This window comes from Limulus polyphemus, unplaced genomic scaffold, assembly GCF_000517525.1.
Source record: "Limulus polyphemus unplaced genomic scaffold, Limulus_polyphemus-2.1.2 Scaffold116, whole genome shotgun sequence".
Taxonomy (NCBI): Eukaryota; Metazoa; Arthropoda; class Merostomata; order Xiphosura; family Limulidae; genus Limulus; species Limulus polyphemus.
Window position 1 is genome coordinate 662,091 of NW_013665726.1, and position 13,273 is coordinate 675,363.

The 13,273-nt window shown below is 30.9% G+C and overlaps 1 protein-coding gene across 2 annotated transcripts in view; it reads left to right on the plus strand.

Annotated features, from left to right (window-relative positions):
• LOC106471973 (ubiquitin-conjugating enzyme E2 Q1-like) overlaps nucleotides 1-8,352 on the plus strand; it is a 55,744-nt gene extending 47,392 nt beyond the window's left edge. Inside the window, exons 8-10 of one of the 2 annotated variants that reach the window (XM_013932604.2) lie at nucleotides 1,703-1,804; nucleotides 6,493-6,559; nucleotides 6,973-8,352. In XM_013932604.2, coding sequence (XP_013788058.1) covers nucleotides 1,703-1,804; nucleotides 6,493-6,559; nucleotides 6,973-7,004 — 201 coding nt within the window. In that variant the 3' untranslated portion in view covers nucleotides 7,005-8,352. Of the gene's footprint in view, nucleotides 1-1,702; nucleotides 1,850-1,957; nucleotides 3,010-6,492; nucleotides 6,560-6,972 lie in introns of those variants that run through there. The other variant, XM_022401397.1, reaches the window with a different exon arrangement.
• The last annotated feature ends 4,921 nt before the right edge of the window (nucleotides 8,353-13,273 follow it).

Below are 13,273 nucleotides of genomic sequence, written 5' to 3' on the forward strand. Positions count from 1 at the left end.
ATCTTCAAAACTACAGCTTCTGTAGTGCCTAACTAATTATAAGTACAAATTATGCATATGAACAAGGAAACGTTTAAAATTTGAATGTCCTATCTTCTTGATTTATTGCGATAATATATTTATCAAACTCACCCGAGAAGCCTCTCCCATCTTTTTCAAAATTTTCAAATAAATTATCACTCATGCTTACTTGTCTGATAGACATATTTACAATAGAAAGAGTATATTGTAGTGTACAGGAATCTTAAGTCTGTTTAGTTTTTATGGCCAAAGACTGTAGTCTCTCAAGAAAAACTTTGTGTTGAGTAAAATCGTTGCTCCAAGTAATGATGGAATTGTTTTTTAACATATTTATAACTTAGTTAGAAAGCCAAAAATATTATAGTAGTATTGGGACATTCTGTTCTTGTGCCCGATATATTTTTGTGTTTAAAAATGCGTATTTGAAAGCAACATGAATCATTTTTTGGACAACAGACATAGTAAGAAAAAAAGTAGAATTACTGCAGTACAGCATCCCAGAGCAAATGCACTCAATGCTAAAGCAAGTTGTAAGTTTCTAATTTTTTATGTATATTTTCTATTTATTTTGCCATATATTTTTTAACAAAAGTAAGTAAAAGGAAAAAAATTGAAAATTCATAAGTTAAGTAACAAAACTTAAATAAAATTTAATTAACCTAGGAAGCTAGAAAAGTTATCTCAGTTAGCATATGACAGTAACTTAATCGTTTGTTTACCCTAAGTTGTACCTGAAACATCCATCTGATTTATTTTATTGGTTTTCATGCAAAGAGAGGGTCCAAAGTACAGTGATAAAACCATAAAATGAAAACAGTTGTGAAAAGATTAGAAAGCTGAGGCTCTTAAGATAAGTAATTGTAATTGTCTGTTACAACCTGTACTCATTCTGTGGAAGAAAGGGGTGTTATTGATTTGATTTTATACTTTTCAGCTTGTTGTTTTACCGTACATTGATGATTTTGCTACAGTTAGTGTTGGGGTAGAGAAAAGAGATGCAATATAAAGTTTTACCAAAAAACTTTTCATATTCCTTTATCAAGTCCTGGAGGCTATGCAAGTAAAATATGAAACAAAAGATGAAAAAACAGTATCTTTATTCTTACATGAAAGTCACCTTTGACTCGGACTGAATCAGTAAAGGCTCTTCACGCTTACAGAGAAATCTTCAGTAGAAATGCTTTATTAAACAATCTGCTTTTTTTTGGTATACAACAGACTTATAATGTTTACTAAATTTCCTGAAGATGCACTAAGTAAACTCAGAATTATAATATGTATAGTTTCACGTTTCCAAGGGGTTATTTTTGTAGGATCATACAAATTGTATATATTTTAAATCTTGTTTTTAACGTATGTTCATAGTACTGGAGATTAGTAGTAAAAAAAATTTGACATTGAAATGTCAAATCCAATATAAGATGATATGCTTGTAGCTTGAGTTAGGGGTACTAAATTCAGATTTATACAGATACTAAGAAATATGTCATCATATTTTGCTTTGACATAAAATTCTCTGATGACAGACTTGTTGGTTTGAGCAAAATACATTCAGATTTATAGTAATTTTAAGTGTGTGTTGATCTATATTGTGATTTAATGTTATCAGAGAATGACACTTAACCTAATTTCTACTTCTGTATTAAGGTACAGATGAAAGAGTTTATTTCTTTTATTACAGGGCTGGAGTAGTGCTTACACTGTGGAAGCTATAATCCTGCAGATTGCTGCTACTTTAGTTAAGGGAAAAGCTCGTGTGAAGTTTGTTGGCACCAAAGTACCAGTAATGGCAATTTTTACATTCTTCATTATAGTATTTCAAATAATCGTGATTACCCCTTATCTACCGTAGGAGCAAACTTAGTATGCTCAATATTTTTTATTCCCTGAAATCATATGGATGTACTTTAATAAGGGTTTTGCACATTGAATCCAGTGATATATATGATTTATAGGGCCTTTCTTTCATAAAACATACAATAAATCAACCAAAAATTTATAATTCATTAACTTTCCTAATTTTCTCTGGTTCCTGAGAATACAAAATGTTTGTTTGCACAAGGGTTAACAATGTAAGTGACTGAAATTAGCTTTGTTTTAATGTTTCTTAAAGTAATGAAGCCCATGTAAAAGTGTAAAGTGCATCAAAAGTGAATATTCTTTGTTTATCAGGAGTAAATGAATAAATATATTCTTATGAATACATGTTACTATTTTTTATCACTCTTTGATTGAAATGGGTTAGTTTTTGTGTTACTTCATATCATAACTGAATCAATTCAAGATGCGTCTGTGTGTGTGTGGAAAGAAAGATTTAAACCGTAACAGTCTAAATGATATCAATAAATTTGTATGAGGAAACAAGTAAGAAAAGAAGTTTTGTAAGTGTAATCATAGAACTAGAATTTTTTTATGGCTGTTTAGATCACTGATTTTTACGGGGAATTTTGTTTCCATTTAGCAAATATTGTACAGATGACTCGGTAGATTTAATGTCCATGTAGGACCATATTCAACCAAGTCTGTATGTTTTTACTGTGTTTATGCAGTATTGTAGGAATCAAAATTCCCTTAAGGTATATCTTGAATATTCCCAGTTTACATGAGTTTGTAGCTCAAGTTGTGTATGCAGTAAAAAGCTTGGTTTAGTTATCCAGTTTTATCAGTTGTGTTGTTTACGGATAATACTTGTTTATGCAAATATTTCCTTTTATTTTGTTTGACATGTCTGTGAGGTAAAACCAGAAATCTTTTTACTTGTGGGTAAATAATCATCTCTTCATGTACTGTGGTGATTATGCTCAAAAATAGGAAGTAGTATTAGATCTCAGTTATAAAGCTGTATTGAATGTGAGAACTCAGGATAGTCCTGGAAATTGTATAGGGATGATATAGCATTGTGAAAGTGTCACCATCTTTTTTTTGTTTGAACAAATTAAAATTACTGAGATCTAATGCAGTTGGTTTGGAAAAATTTTCATGATTAATTTAACTAATGCATAAGAATAGGATAAACTTTCAGCTTATCTTTTAATTCTATTTATAAAAAAATATTCCAGAAACTGAAATATGTTGTACAAATGAATTATTATATATGATCCTGCTTATAAGTGTGGAGCAAATTTTGATAATATGGTTTTCTAGTGTCAGTCAGCATACTAGGAAATACTTTAACCTTGGTAATTAATGAAATATGGATTTGGCTTCTGACTACTCTATTTTTAGTTGAAAAAGCTTTTCCCACTGTTACTCTGTAATACTTTTAGCAGAAGAAATGAGCAAAAATACCCAGACTGTGGCTGTTGTTTATAATGGCCATTAGTCTTAGTCTTATAGAAATGTTGCTCTTATGGGCTTTTGAAGGACCATTAATTATTAAAGTTGATAAATTTTCCATGTTTATTTGCCTTTCTGTTTGGTGGCATTCTTTGTAAGTTTTTAATACCAACTATTGTATAGTTTTCACATATTTTCGGTATGGTTTACTTTTAGTTTTTTTGCATTGGCAACAAATAAATAGTAGAGAGAGCTTAATAATTTTAGCCCATGACAACAACATATTTATTTTTTCCATTTTTAAAAATGAGACTATGATAATGCATGGCTTAAATGTATGACTTAAGCAGTTTCTTCCCAGTATAATCAACCTTTTTATGTGTTGTTATTTGTCTATACAAGTTCTCTTTATCATTAAGAGTTAAAATAAACTCGTTGTTTCGTTTTGTAATATATACACACAAATATTTTGAGATTATAAACTTCTAATTGCTTCTTATATATTTTTTATTTGAAGAAAAAACTAGATGCAGTTAAACTAAAATACTTTTTTGTGATGTACATTATTGTAAATAATTATGGAAATAGTGAGGAAAAAAGTTAAAAAAAAGGCAAATACAACAGGAACACCACCCTTTACTGTGTAAAATTTGCACCAGAATGCAATAATGTTAATAGTTTGAACTGTCATTCTTTGTCATCCAACTAATCAGATAGTACCTTGCCAGTATATAAAGCCTATTAAAATAAAGGCAATTATTCTAATAATGTCCAGTAGTAGTAGTTTTATGATTCCAGAACTGAAATATTGCATGACATGAGTAGAAACCAAAGTTATGGCTGGTCAAAGGTACTCTATGTAGAAACTTGCAGCAAGACTCCATATTTCAGTCAGAGATTATGTGAAACTAGTGCTGTGAATTCTGATGGTGGTCAAGGTAAAAAACTGAAACACTTCAAAAGTGATGATAAATATTTCAGCATATGTTCTCAACAGGATAAATAATGGTCAAGTACAGATCTGTCAATGAAATTGCTGTAAATATAGGTATGAATATTACTTAGAGAACATTAAGATACACATTACCATATAGTGGTCTAAATGTATGTGTAACTGCTCTGAAACTGGTGCCAAGAAGAGGTAACCAAACCCAAAAGTTGAAATGGGCATCAGACTACAACAATGGAATGAGAAAAGCTGGATACATGTTCTGCTGTTTTTCGATAAATCCAAGTTTGAATTTTTTGCCAATGATCAACGATGGTTTGTTTGACAGCAGAGAAGAAACTGTATCATAGTCAATATCATTGAAGTTTGGGTTTGCATCTTAACCAATGACTGGTGAAATCCACAAACTTGGTGGCACATTGACTGCTAACAGGTACAGGCAAATTATGGTCCATTGTGCCATTCCCTAAGAAATATGACTCATCAGGCAGAGATTAATTTCCTAGTAGGTATGATGGAACATTATATTACTGGTAGAAAGGCTGTTGGAATACTCACAGCTATGTCTTTACATGCAAAAAGTTCCATTATTAACATTTTGCAGGCTGTATTGGCTTGCTTAAAAAAAAAACATTTAGAATAACATTCCACAATCATACATTAATAAACTTCATAGCAGCATAGAAACAAAGTTTAATGCTTTGTATAAAGCAAAAGGCTATCATACAAAATACTAGTGCATTTTACAGCTCATTTGGTTGCTCTTGTATTTTCTGTGATAATGTTTCATATCATTAATAAATTCACCACCTAGTTGTGATTCGTGTATTTGTTTCACTTGTGTGTTTTCATAATTATTTCCTTTACTTTGTATTAAAACTACAATTGACAGCTCTCTAACTAAAAAACAACTCAAATAGTGAATTGCCAGTGTGGAATATGGTAAAATTTTAGAAAAGTATGTCTAGTATCAAGTGGCATTAGGAAGTTAGTTCTGTCACTGCCGTATTTACAAATAAACAGTTCTCCCAATGCCAGCCTTGTTTTTGTACATTTAGTAAAAAACAAAAAAAATACATTTTAATATTTGATTACTTATCTGAAATTTTATATTGGAAAACTTGGGATGTTTGAAGAAAATACCTTTTCTTAAAGGTGATGGAAAATTCCAAACTCTTTTTAAGGCTAAAGCAAATATTAAAAATTGTGACCTGTGGCAGTGAAAGATATAAATACCTGAAGAGGCTTAGTCAATAAAACAAAAAGTAAAATTGAATAATCTTAAAAAACCAATCTAAAATCACATCAAAAGTAGCACAATAAAGAATAAACCACAAGCTTTTAGCCTTTCTCAGAGAAGGGTAACACCAAGAAGAAGTGCACATTATTAAACAGCAAAAACATAGAAATCATTGGGACATATGACTATCAAGGAAATTTATGATAATGAACAGTGCATGATAGATGAAGGTGTTTAAATGAATACTCAAGATTTTGCTTCTAGTGATTAAATAAAATAGTGCTCTTTAGAGGTTCACATTTTTGAGTTAGAAACCCTCTGGTGTTATTTTATAACTTCATCTCCTGATTTAAGAACTACCTAGGAGCTCAGCATTAGTGTACGAGTTGAAATTTCCTTTACCATCAAACTCAGTTCACAAGTTTTTGATTTATTTTCCAAATGGACTGTATTTTTTTCATTTTTTGTTAAAAGGCCTTTACTTTGGTTGTTGGTTCTTCAGTTTTTAGTGAATTATATCTAGACAGTTAAATTTTAAGCTTCAAATATCTATTGTTATTTTAAAGGCTCTCACAGGCATTATTTGAAGTATTTCTGTACAGTTAAACTGGAGAACGAATGAATGTGAGATTACCACACTTCATGTATGTTAGGAGTACTTGCCAAAACAGGTTGTAATGTAGTAAATTGTAAATCAAGAGTGTTATTTATTTTGCAAACTGTTACTTTAACTAATACATATATATTTCATACCATTATGAATTCAATACTTGAAAACTACTTGCCTGTCAGATTTAATGGCTAATTCTCCTGATTTATGGCAAAGTTATATCTAGCAGCTTTGTTTTTAGCCAAACTAACTAACAGGTAAATTAAAAAGACATATTTTCTTAAAATGTACAAGTTTCTTTGATACTTATTCTAATGTAAGACAGTATTAGTTGGTTGTTAATTTGTGTAAGATTGCTTTCTGTCTGTAATACATCCCTGTCTCTACTGTTTACAGGCCCAGTACAGTCTTGCTCATGCCCAGAAGTCCTTTAGGTCCCTTGTCCAAATCCATGAGAAAAATGGTAAATATTTCCTTTAGTTGGATAGCAGTTAGCCAATTATTGATATATATTTTATTTATAATTAACTAACTGCAGGATTTGTTAGTTGGCCTGATATTTATATAATTATACTGTTTATCAAGATGAGTCTTTTATTTTTTGGATACCACATTACTTATTTGTTCTAATTTCTGCAAGTACCTTTATAATTTGCTCTGAAAATAGTCCAATAAAATAAAAAAAGATATGTTATAGTTGGTTATAATTCAAGTCTGGCAGAATCCTAGTGACAATCAAACATGTTTGTGTGATTTTATTTTGCACCAAGAATAGGAAGGTTAATACATAAAGATGGTTTTTACCAGATCATTCATGTAAGAGCTTTTATAAGTAATATTTGTGTTTTAGAGACACTAGTTTTTGTTCTTTTTCAGGCTGGTTTACACCTCCCAAAGAAGATGGTTGACAAGAAAGAAAAACTTTATACTGAATATATTAAGTATTTGTAGTGATAGAGGATTATATCTTTTTTCCTTTCTTTGTTCTTTTTTTTTTAATGTGTTGTGGTCTTTTGATCAAAAACTTCAAATTAAGATATAAAGAGAAAATTGAAAGTTTTATATTTAAGGTTATACAATTGCATTTAAGTTCACAATCTTCACTGCTTACAAAAGAATGTAAAATAACTGAATTAAGGACTTCCTGAATACTGTTTATATGATACGTGTGAAAAATAAATCATATTTCTTTGTATAGTGGTATTCTTTTGAATGAAATCTTGTGATTTTTTTTTCAAAACAGAATAGAAGCTAGTTACTTCCAATCACATGCTGGTGAGTATTGGTTAGAGCAGGGCTATCCAACTGGCAGGCCACCCCCTAAGCATTGCAAGAATCCTTCTATTAATTGGCTTATTTCAATTTTTAAACAGGCAAAGTATTATTTGTGTGTGTGTGTGTGTGTATTACTTTCATTATTTATTTCATAGCTCTAAACATATGATGGACAGATACAGATAATATATTTTCTGACAGTCAAACAGTTTTAGAATCTAGGATTCTATATTGCTAAGTTGCAAAGTGGCCAACTGCTGGTTTGAAGTTGTACAGTCCTGAGTTGGAGCACTCTTTATAATGCAACATTATAAAGTTTTGTGGTTATGTATATGGGTATAAAAAAACGAATGAAGTGACATGTTTGAGCTCAACTGTTATTCAAATTGGGCTTTAATGAATAAATATCCATTACATAATCTTTATTGTGAGGAGCACTCTTGATTCTGTACAATAAGCAAAAATTCAAAACACTAAAACTATTTCTATATAACTAATATAAAGCAAAGATTTCATGTGACTGCTGTACCTAATAAATCTTTGGACTGTTTCATAATTGAGAGAAGTTTTAATCTTTGTAAAGCTGTGAATGTCATATGTTTAGTATAATAAATCTTTTAAGCTCAAATCGCCAATCTTGGATACCAGAGCCCAGCAAAGGAGGTGTGATGTAGCGAATGTGTATTTGAAGATGATAAAAAAACAAAAAACGCTCAGTTTAAAAACCTGTTCGTCTCTGTACAGAGAACTTAAATTCTGTTTTCAATCTAGTTGTATTTTGTTTTATGCAAAATGTTATTTTCACGTATGTATTAGACATAATTCCATGATACTGCATGAATCAGATTTTTAGTTAGAGTTGACATGTTTTATTACTTTAATACATCATTGTTAATGTTCATACATTTAAGCTGTAAGTATGTTTCTTCCCAGGGAGAAATGATATAACCAAAGCATTTATATTAAAAATCATTCTTTGTGCGTTGTTGTATTCTCTTTCATTTTCAAATATTTAAAAATCATTGGGAACAGTATTTCAATATGGCCATTTTCTCCAAATAAATGAACAGTTTGTTTGATTTAAGGATTTTTGCTGTCATGACTTCATTGGATAAAAAGATAAACTGTTAGTGTACAAATATGCAGCACGAAATAAGCAAAGTAGAGCATTTTTGTAAAAATAAATGTTAAATAATTCAAGTATAAAGAAATTTAAGTTTATCAGTAACTTCCAACAGGGATATATCAAAACAGTGACTGATTTTCCCTGATTTTGTGGTAGTTGTAAATAGTGTTTTTAACATTTCAGTTATTTTATTTTTATTTTCTAATTTACTATTTTAGTAACTTTCACTAATTTTCATTTTACATTCCAAATAAAATATATTAAAGTTGTTTATGAATGAAACTGATGAAATTATTTATTGTTAAAATACATACAATATAATTGGTCGGTCATTTAGACTGGCTTATGACACATACTGATATACATAAAATGGTCTATTTAAAGTGTACAGGTTTGTTTCTGAAGAGAAAATCTTTAACTTCTTTACATGTAAACCCCACTACACAAAACTGGGTGTAATTAGAATTTGTAATACAGCTATAACAAGGCATAAACCATTGCTATGAAATTTTCACCAAGTTCTAAGTGATGCAAATTGGGCATTTCATGATTTGTCATGTGATCTAAAATACAAAAGAATAATCCTTCAGCCTATGTTGCAAGTAGTGTTCTTGCATGATTTTATCTCCGTCGTCAGTTTGAGGTGAATCACAGAGTTTAAAGTGGCACATGTTATACATGAACCATGGCTGAACCTGAAAAAAGACTTTCAATGTTTCCAAGTGTCATAAACAGAATAAGTAACCACTTCCAAACCAATGGTACAATTGTAATGATGGTTAGAAGCAGACCTCATAAGTTGATCTGTATGCCAAATGAAGTGTATTTCACTTGCAACGTGACACAAAACAGTATGCACTTACCACTTGGAGAGAATCTGGAGATAAGTCCAACTCCATTTGTATAAAGGAATAAGACAATGATGGAAGTATGGTGTAAGCAGGAATTGGCAGTGGCGTGAAATTTATCCATTAACGCCACACATTATGGGTATCACATCCTACAATATAACCCTTTGTGCTACCATTTGCTAGTACAGTATACTTTAACTTTAGAATAATGAATGATAATGTCTGCTACTGTGCCAAATTGGTTGAAACATTCCATAAAAGACTAGATATACTTCTGCAGGGTCCCTGAAAGTGTTGTGTCTCCAGAGGAATGAAAACCAAAATTAAAGAGTAACAAATATTATTTCTTGCTTTTCATGTTCATACGTCATGCTGTGTTGTAACCTACAGAGTGCACAATTCATGGCATGTGCACATTTTACTGACATCACGACAGCACAAATTGCAATGTTAAGCTTCCCTTATGTGATGTCATTTTAATGTCTACTGACCTGACTGACTGGCAGACAACACCCTACTGTATAATGGTGCAAGTGGTTAAAACAGGCCACCTCTCTAGGCAGCCTTTGGCCCCCTTTCAGGGAAAATAATGGATTCACCAAATGGAGTGGCTTCAGTGTTAGATATTCTCTGGAGGTACATTGCATCCTATAAAGTGACATCAGATATTAAAGGTGACCTGAAAACTTCTTACAAGGGTGTGGTCGAGGGTACTTTAGAATCTTATAAACTTATTTAAAGCATGCAACTAAAGTACAAAGGGGTAAATGACAATCGAGATTATTTAAAAAATAGAAGTTTTGCTTTTTCTTAGCTAATATATTAAAATTTCCCATTATCCTTTAACGGTTTTGTGCTAGTCTGGTTTTAACAAACAAAAAAGTATAAAGTAATGTGCATTTTTTTAAACTTAGACTATGAAAATACACGTAATTAAACTGTAAGTCATATATACCAGATTTTTTTTTGCCATGCTTGCTTGAACCAGTAAGTTTGTTTCAATGTAATTAAATATATATTTAGAAGTTTAAACATGGCCTAATAGCTTTTTACAGGTTATATTAAATCCTGAATATAAATGGATTTAGTTTTTTGTCACTAGTTTAATTTTTACTAGCCTATTTCTACTATATGTTCTTGGTTTAATAAGCATTTATAAATAAAAATACAAACATTTACAAATTATAAAGTAAAACATACTAAAATGTCCATAAAACTAATGGGTCCCCAACTGCTGATAGACAACAATTTAAATTGCATAGTTGTTTTTCTTAATGAATTAAATTAGAATAAAGAAAACAGTTTTAATGTTTATGCAAAGTGAAAGTTCATCTTCTTTGTAGTGTGGTATATTCAGATAAAAGTATATTCCACTTAGAAAAATCCACTTCGTTACAAGAGTTTAAACAAGATATATATATAAAGCACAAATATCTGTAGGTCTGTCCATTATTTAACTACTACTAAATTACTGGGCCAATCTCAACCAAACTTTGCAGGATGATAGTTTGGAACAGAGGACATGTTGATAGGGGGGTTAACAACTCCCTCCACCCTTATTATTGCTGTTATTGAGCATTTGTTATCTCTGATGTAAGGCAACTCCCTCCACCCTTATTATTGCTGTTATTGGGCATTTGTTATCTCTGATGTAAGGTAACATTTACTACATTCATAAATGATGCCACATCCTTACACAAAACTAAATTTATTAATTAAATTTTCTAGAACACAACATTCACAAAATTTGGGGAGGGCACACACAAATGTCATATATATTTTGGAGAATGTGCTAGCACTCTCTATGGAGGAATGCAAGGAAAAAAATGGCTGCCAACATTGCAGTAATACATTGACTCGGCTGAAGTTTCTACTCTAACAGCCACGATAAGGCTGACTTATAGAGCCATTTCTTGCATTAAACCCACTTCCTACTTTGATGTTTCAACCTTGGCCTGTAAGACACTTCTGCGGCCAATGACTGTCAGTTAATTAATCATGTGAAATACCGTGGAAGAACATTAAGAGCTGGATGTTGAAAGCGGGTAACAGAATGCACATCCACTACCTCTTCCTACAAAGTCACTCAGACCTGACCTGACCATCATACCGTGTACACCATGTTTTAAGTTTGTGCATATTGAGTTTTAAACCTTTTGGTGAGGTAATAATGAATAAGTAATAATATGTTATATTAAAATAAACTGTGTAAAAGTTAGGATTTTTGTGTTATTTATCATAGCATTTAAGTTCATAACCCGACAAAGGACAGGTATCTGAGTTCCCCGACTTTGAGAAAGAAAGAGACTGAACACAAATGTACATAAACACAAAGAAATGATCTTTGTTTAAACTATCAAGTACAATCAAAATAATGTGTGTGTGTGTGTGTATACAATGGATGACAGCACCTTTACTTGATAGTTCTCTTTCAACTCTTCAGGATTTATATTATAAAGATGTTTAATAAGGATTAGTCAACATTACAGGTTAAACTTTAGGAGACTTATTACTTTTTAAAAAGAAACGACTTAAACATCACTTACCAAACTGGGGACTTGAGCTTGGGAGCTAATAAAGGATCATAGTATTAAATACCAAATTCTATAATGCTGTATTCTCAGGAAATGTGTGCCATCTATGCTACTGTAGGTCAAACCCACTGAAACATAAGGGAGGTTATAACCTCTGATGTCACCCAACATACCATTGGAGGATACAGCTGTCATTACAGACATACCTACCATAGCAGAACAGGTGTTATCTCCAGAATATGGTGAAAGAAATGGCAGCTATAATGAATCAACTTTATGATCTTGACCACATTTTACGCACATATTCAGAAATAACCGATTAGTTTAGAATAGTGCTACATTAATATAAGAAGTGGGCAGTAACTCATGGTATGTTTATATACTACAGTATTACTTTGCAAATAAATGACTGCTTGTTGCTATCCAAAGTAATTACAGTTTTAGGTTGATATTACAATACTACACATATCTGCTGAAGAACCAGTTTTTAAAATTAAGGACAAGTGATTTTTAGGAAACTATTTGTTGATGTCATATATGATAGTTTTATTTAACTCACTAAATATATGAAGGATTCCTGATGATTTGTTGTTGAATATCAAATGTATATTCATTGAAATGTGAATTAAAACATTAGAAACAAAAGGAATTTTGTTTTAAGTGCAAGTACATGTGATATATATATATATCTGCCAGAGGGATTAAACCCCAAATTCCAAAATTTTGAAGTTTAAGCTCTGGTGTTTACTGCTGAGCCACCAAGGTTCCAAAAGAAATTGAACAGTATTTGAAAGTTTTATAAAAAAATTAAACTGTTTTTGGAAAGTGATAGGGACCACATTCTCTACCTGTTTTTAATGCGTGTGTGGGGGGGTGTTAGCTTTTGAATGCATTGTATATTAAAATATTTATTTTAATATAAAATGAGTGGGCAGTACATTTAAAAAAACGTGAAATGAAATTTTAATAGATAATTGCTTGAATTAACTTTAGTCAAAACTTAATTATAAGTAAGGTAAACTGGTTAGATTATGATGAAAAAGTTTAGAATACATTAAAAAAAACTAATTTGTTTGCCTTTTGAAAGTACCTTTTCAGTTAACGTTTTTTACACTCTCCTATTCCTAAAGAAAGAAAGTGTTTGAGTTTCCTATGATTATACCATAACACTTAGTCTGCCATTACTGTGTATTTAATTTAATATATCTGGAAGATTTAAAGTAAATATTAAATAAACATTGAACCACATAATCAGAGGCTAGCATAAAATAAATAAACTACAAAAAATATAGTACCCATAAAAAGTTATTAAAAGCCAATGTTATGGTTATATTACTTTTTTTCATTCTTGGATCAAGTAACTTGTGGTCAGTCAGAGGCTTTTGTCTTTA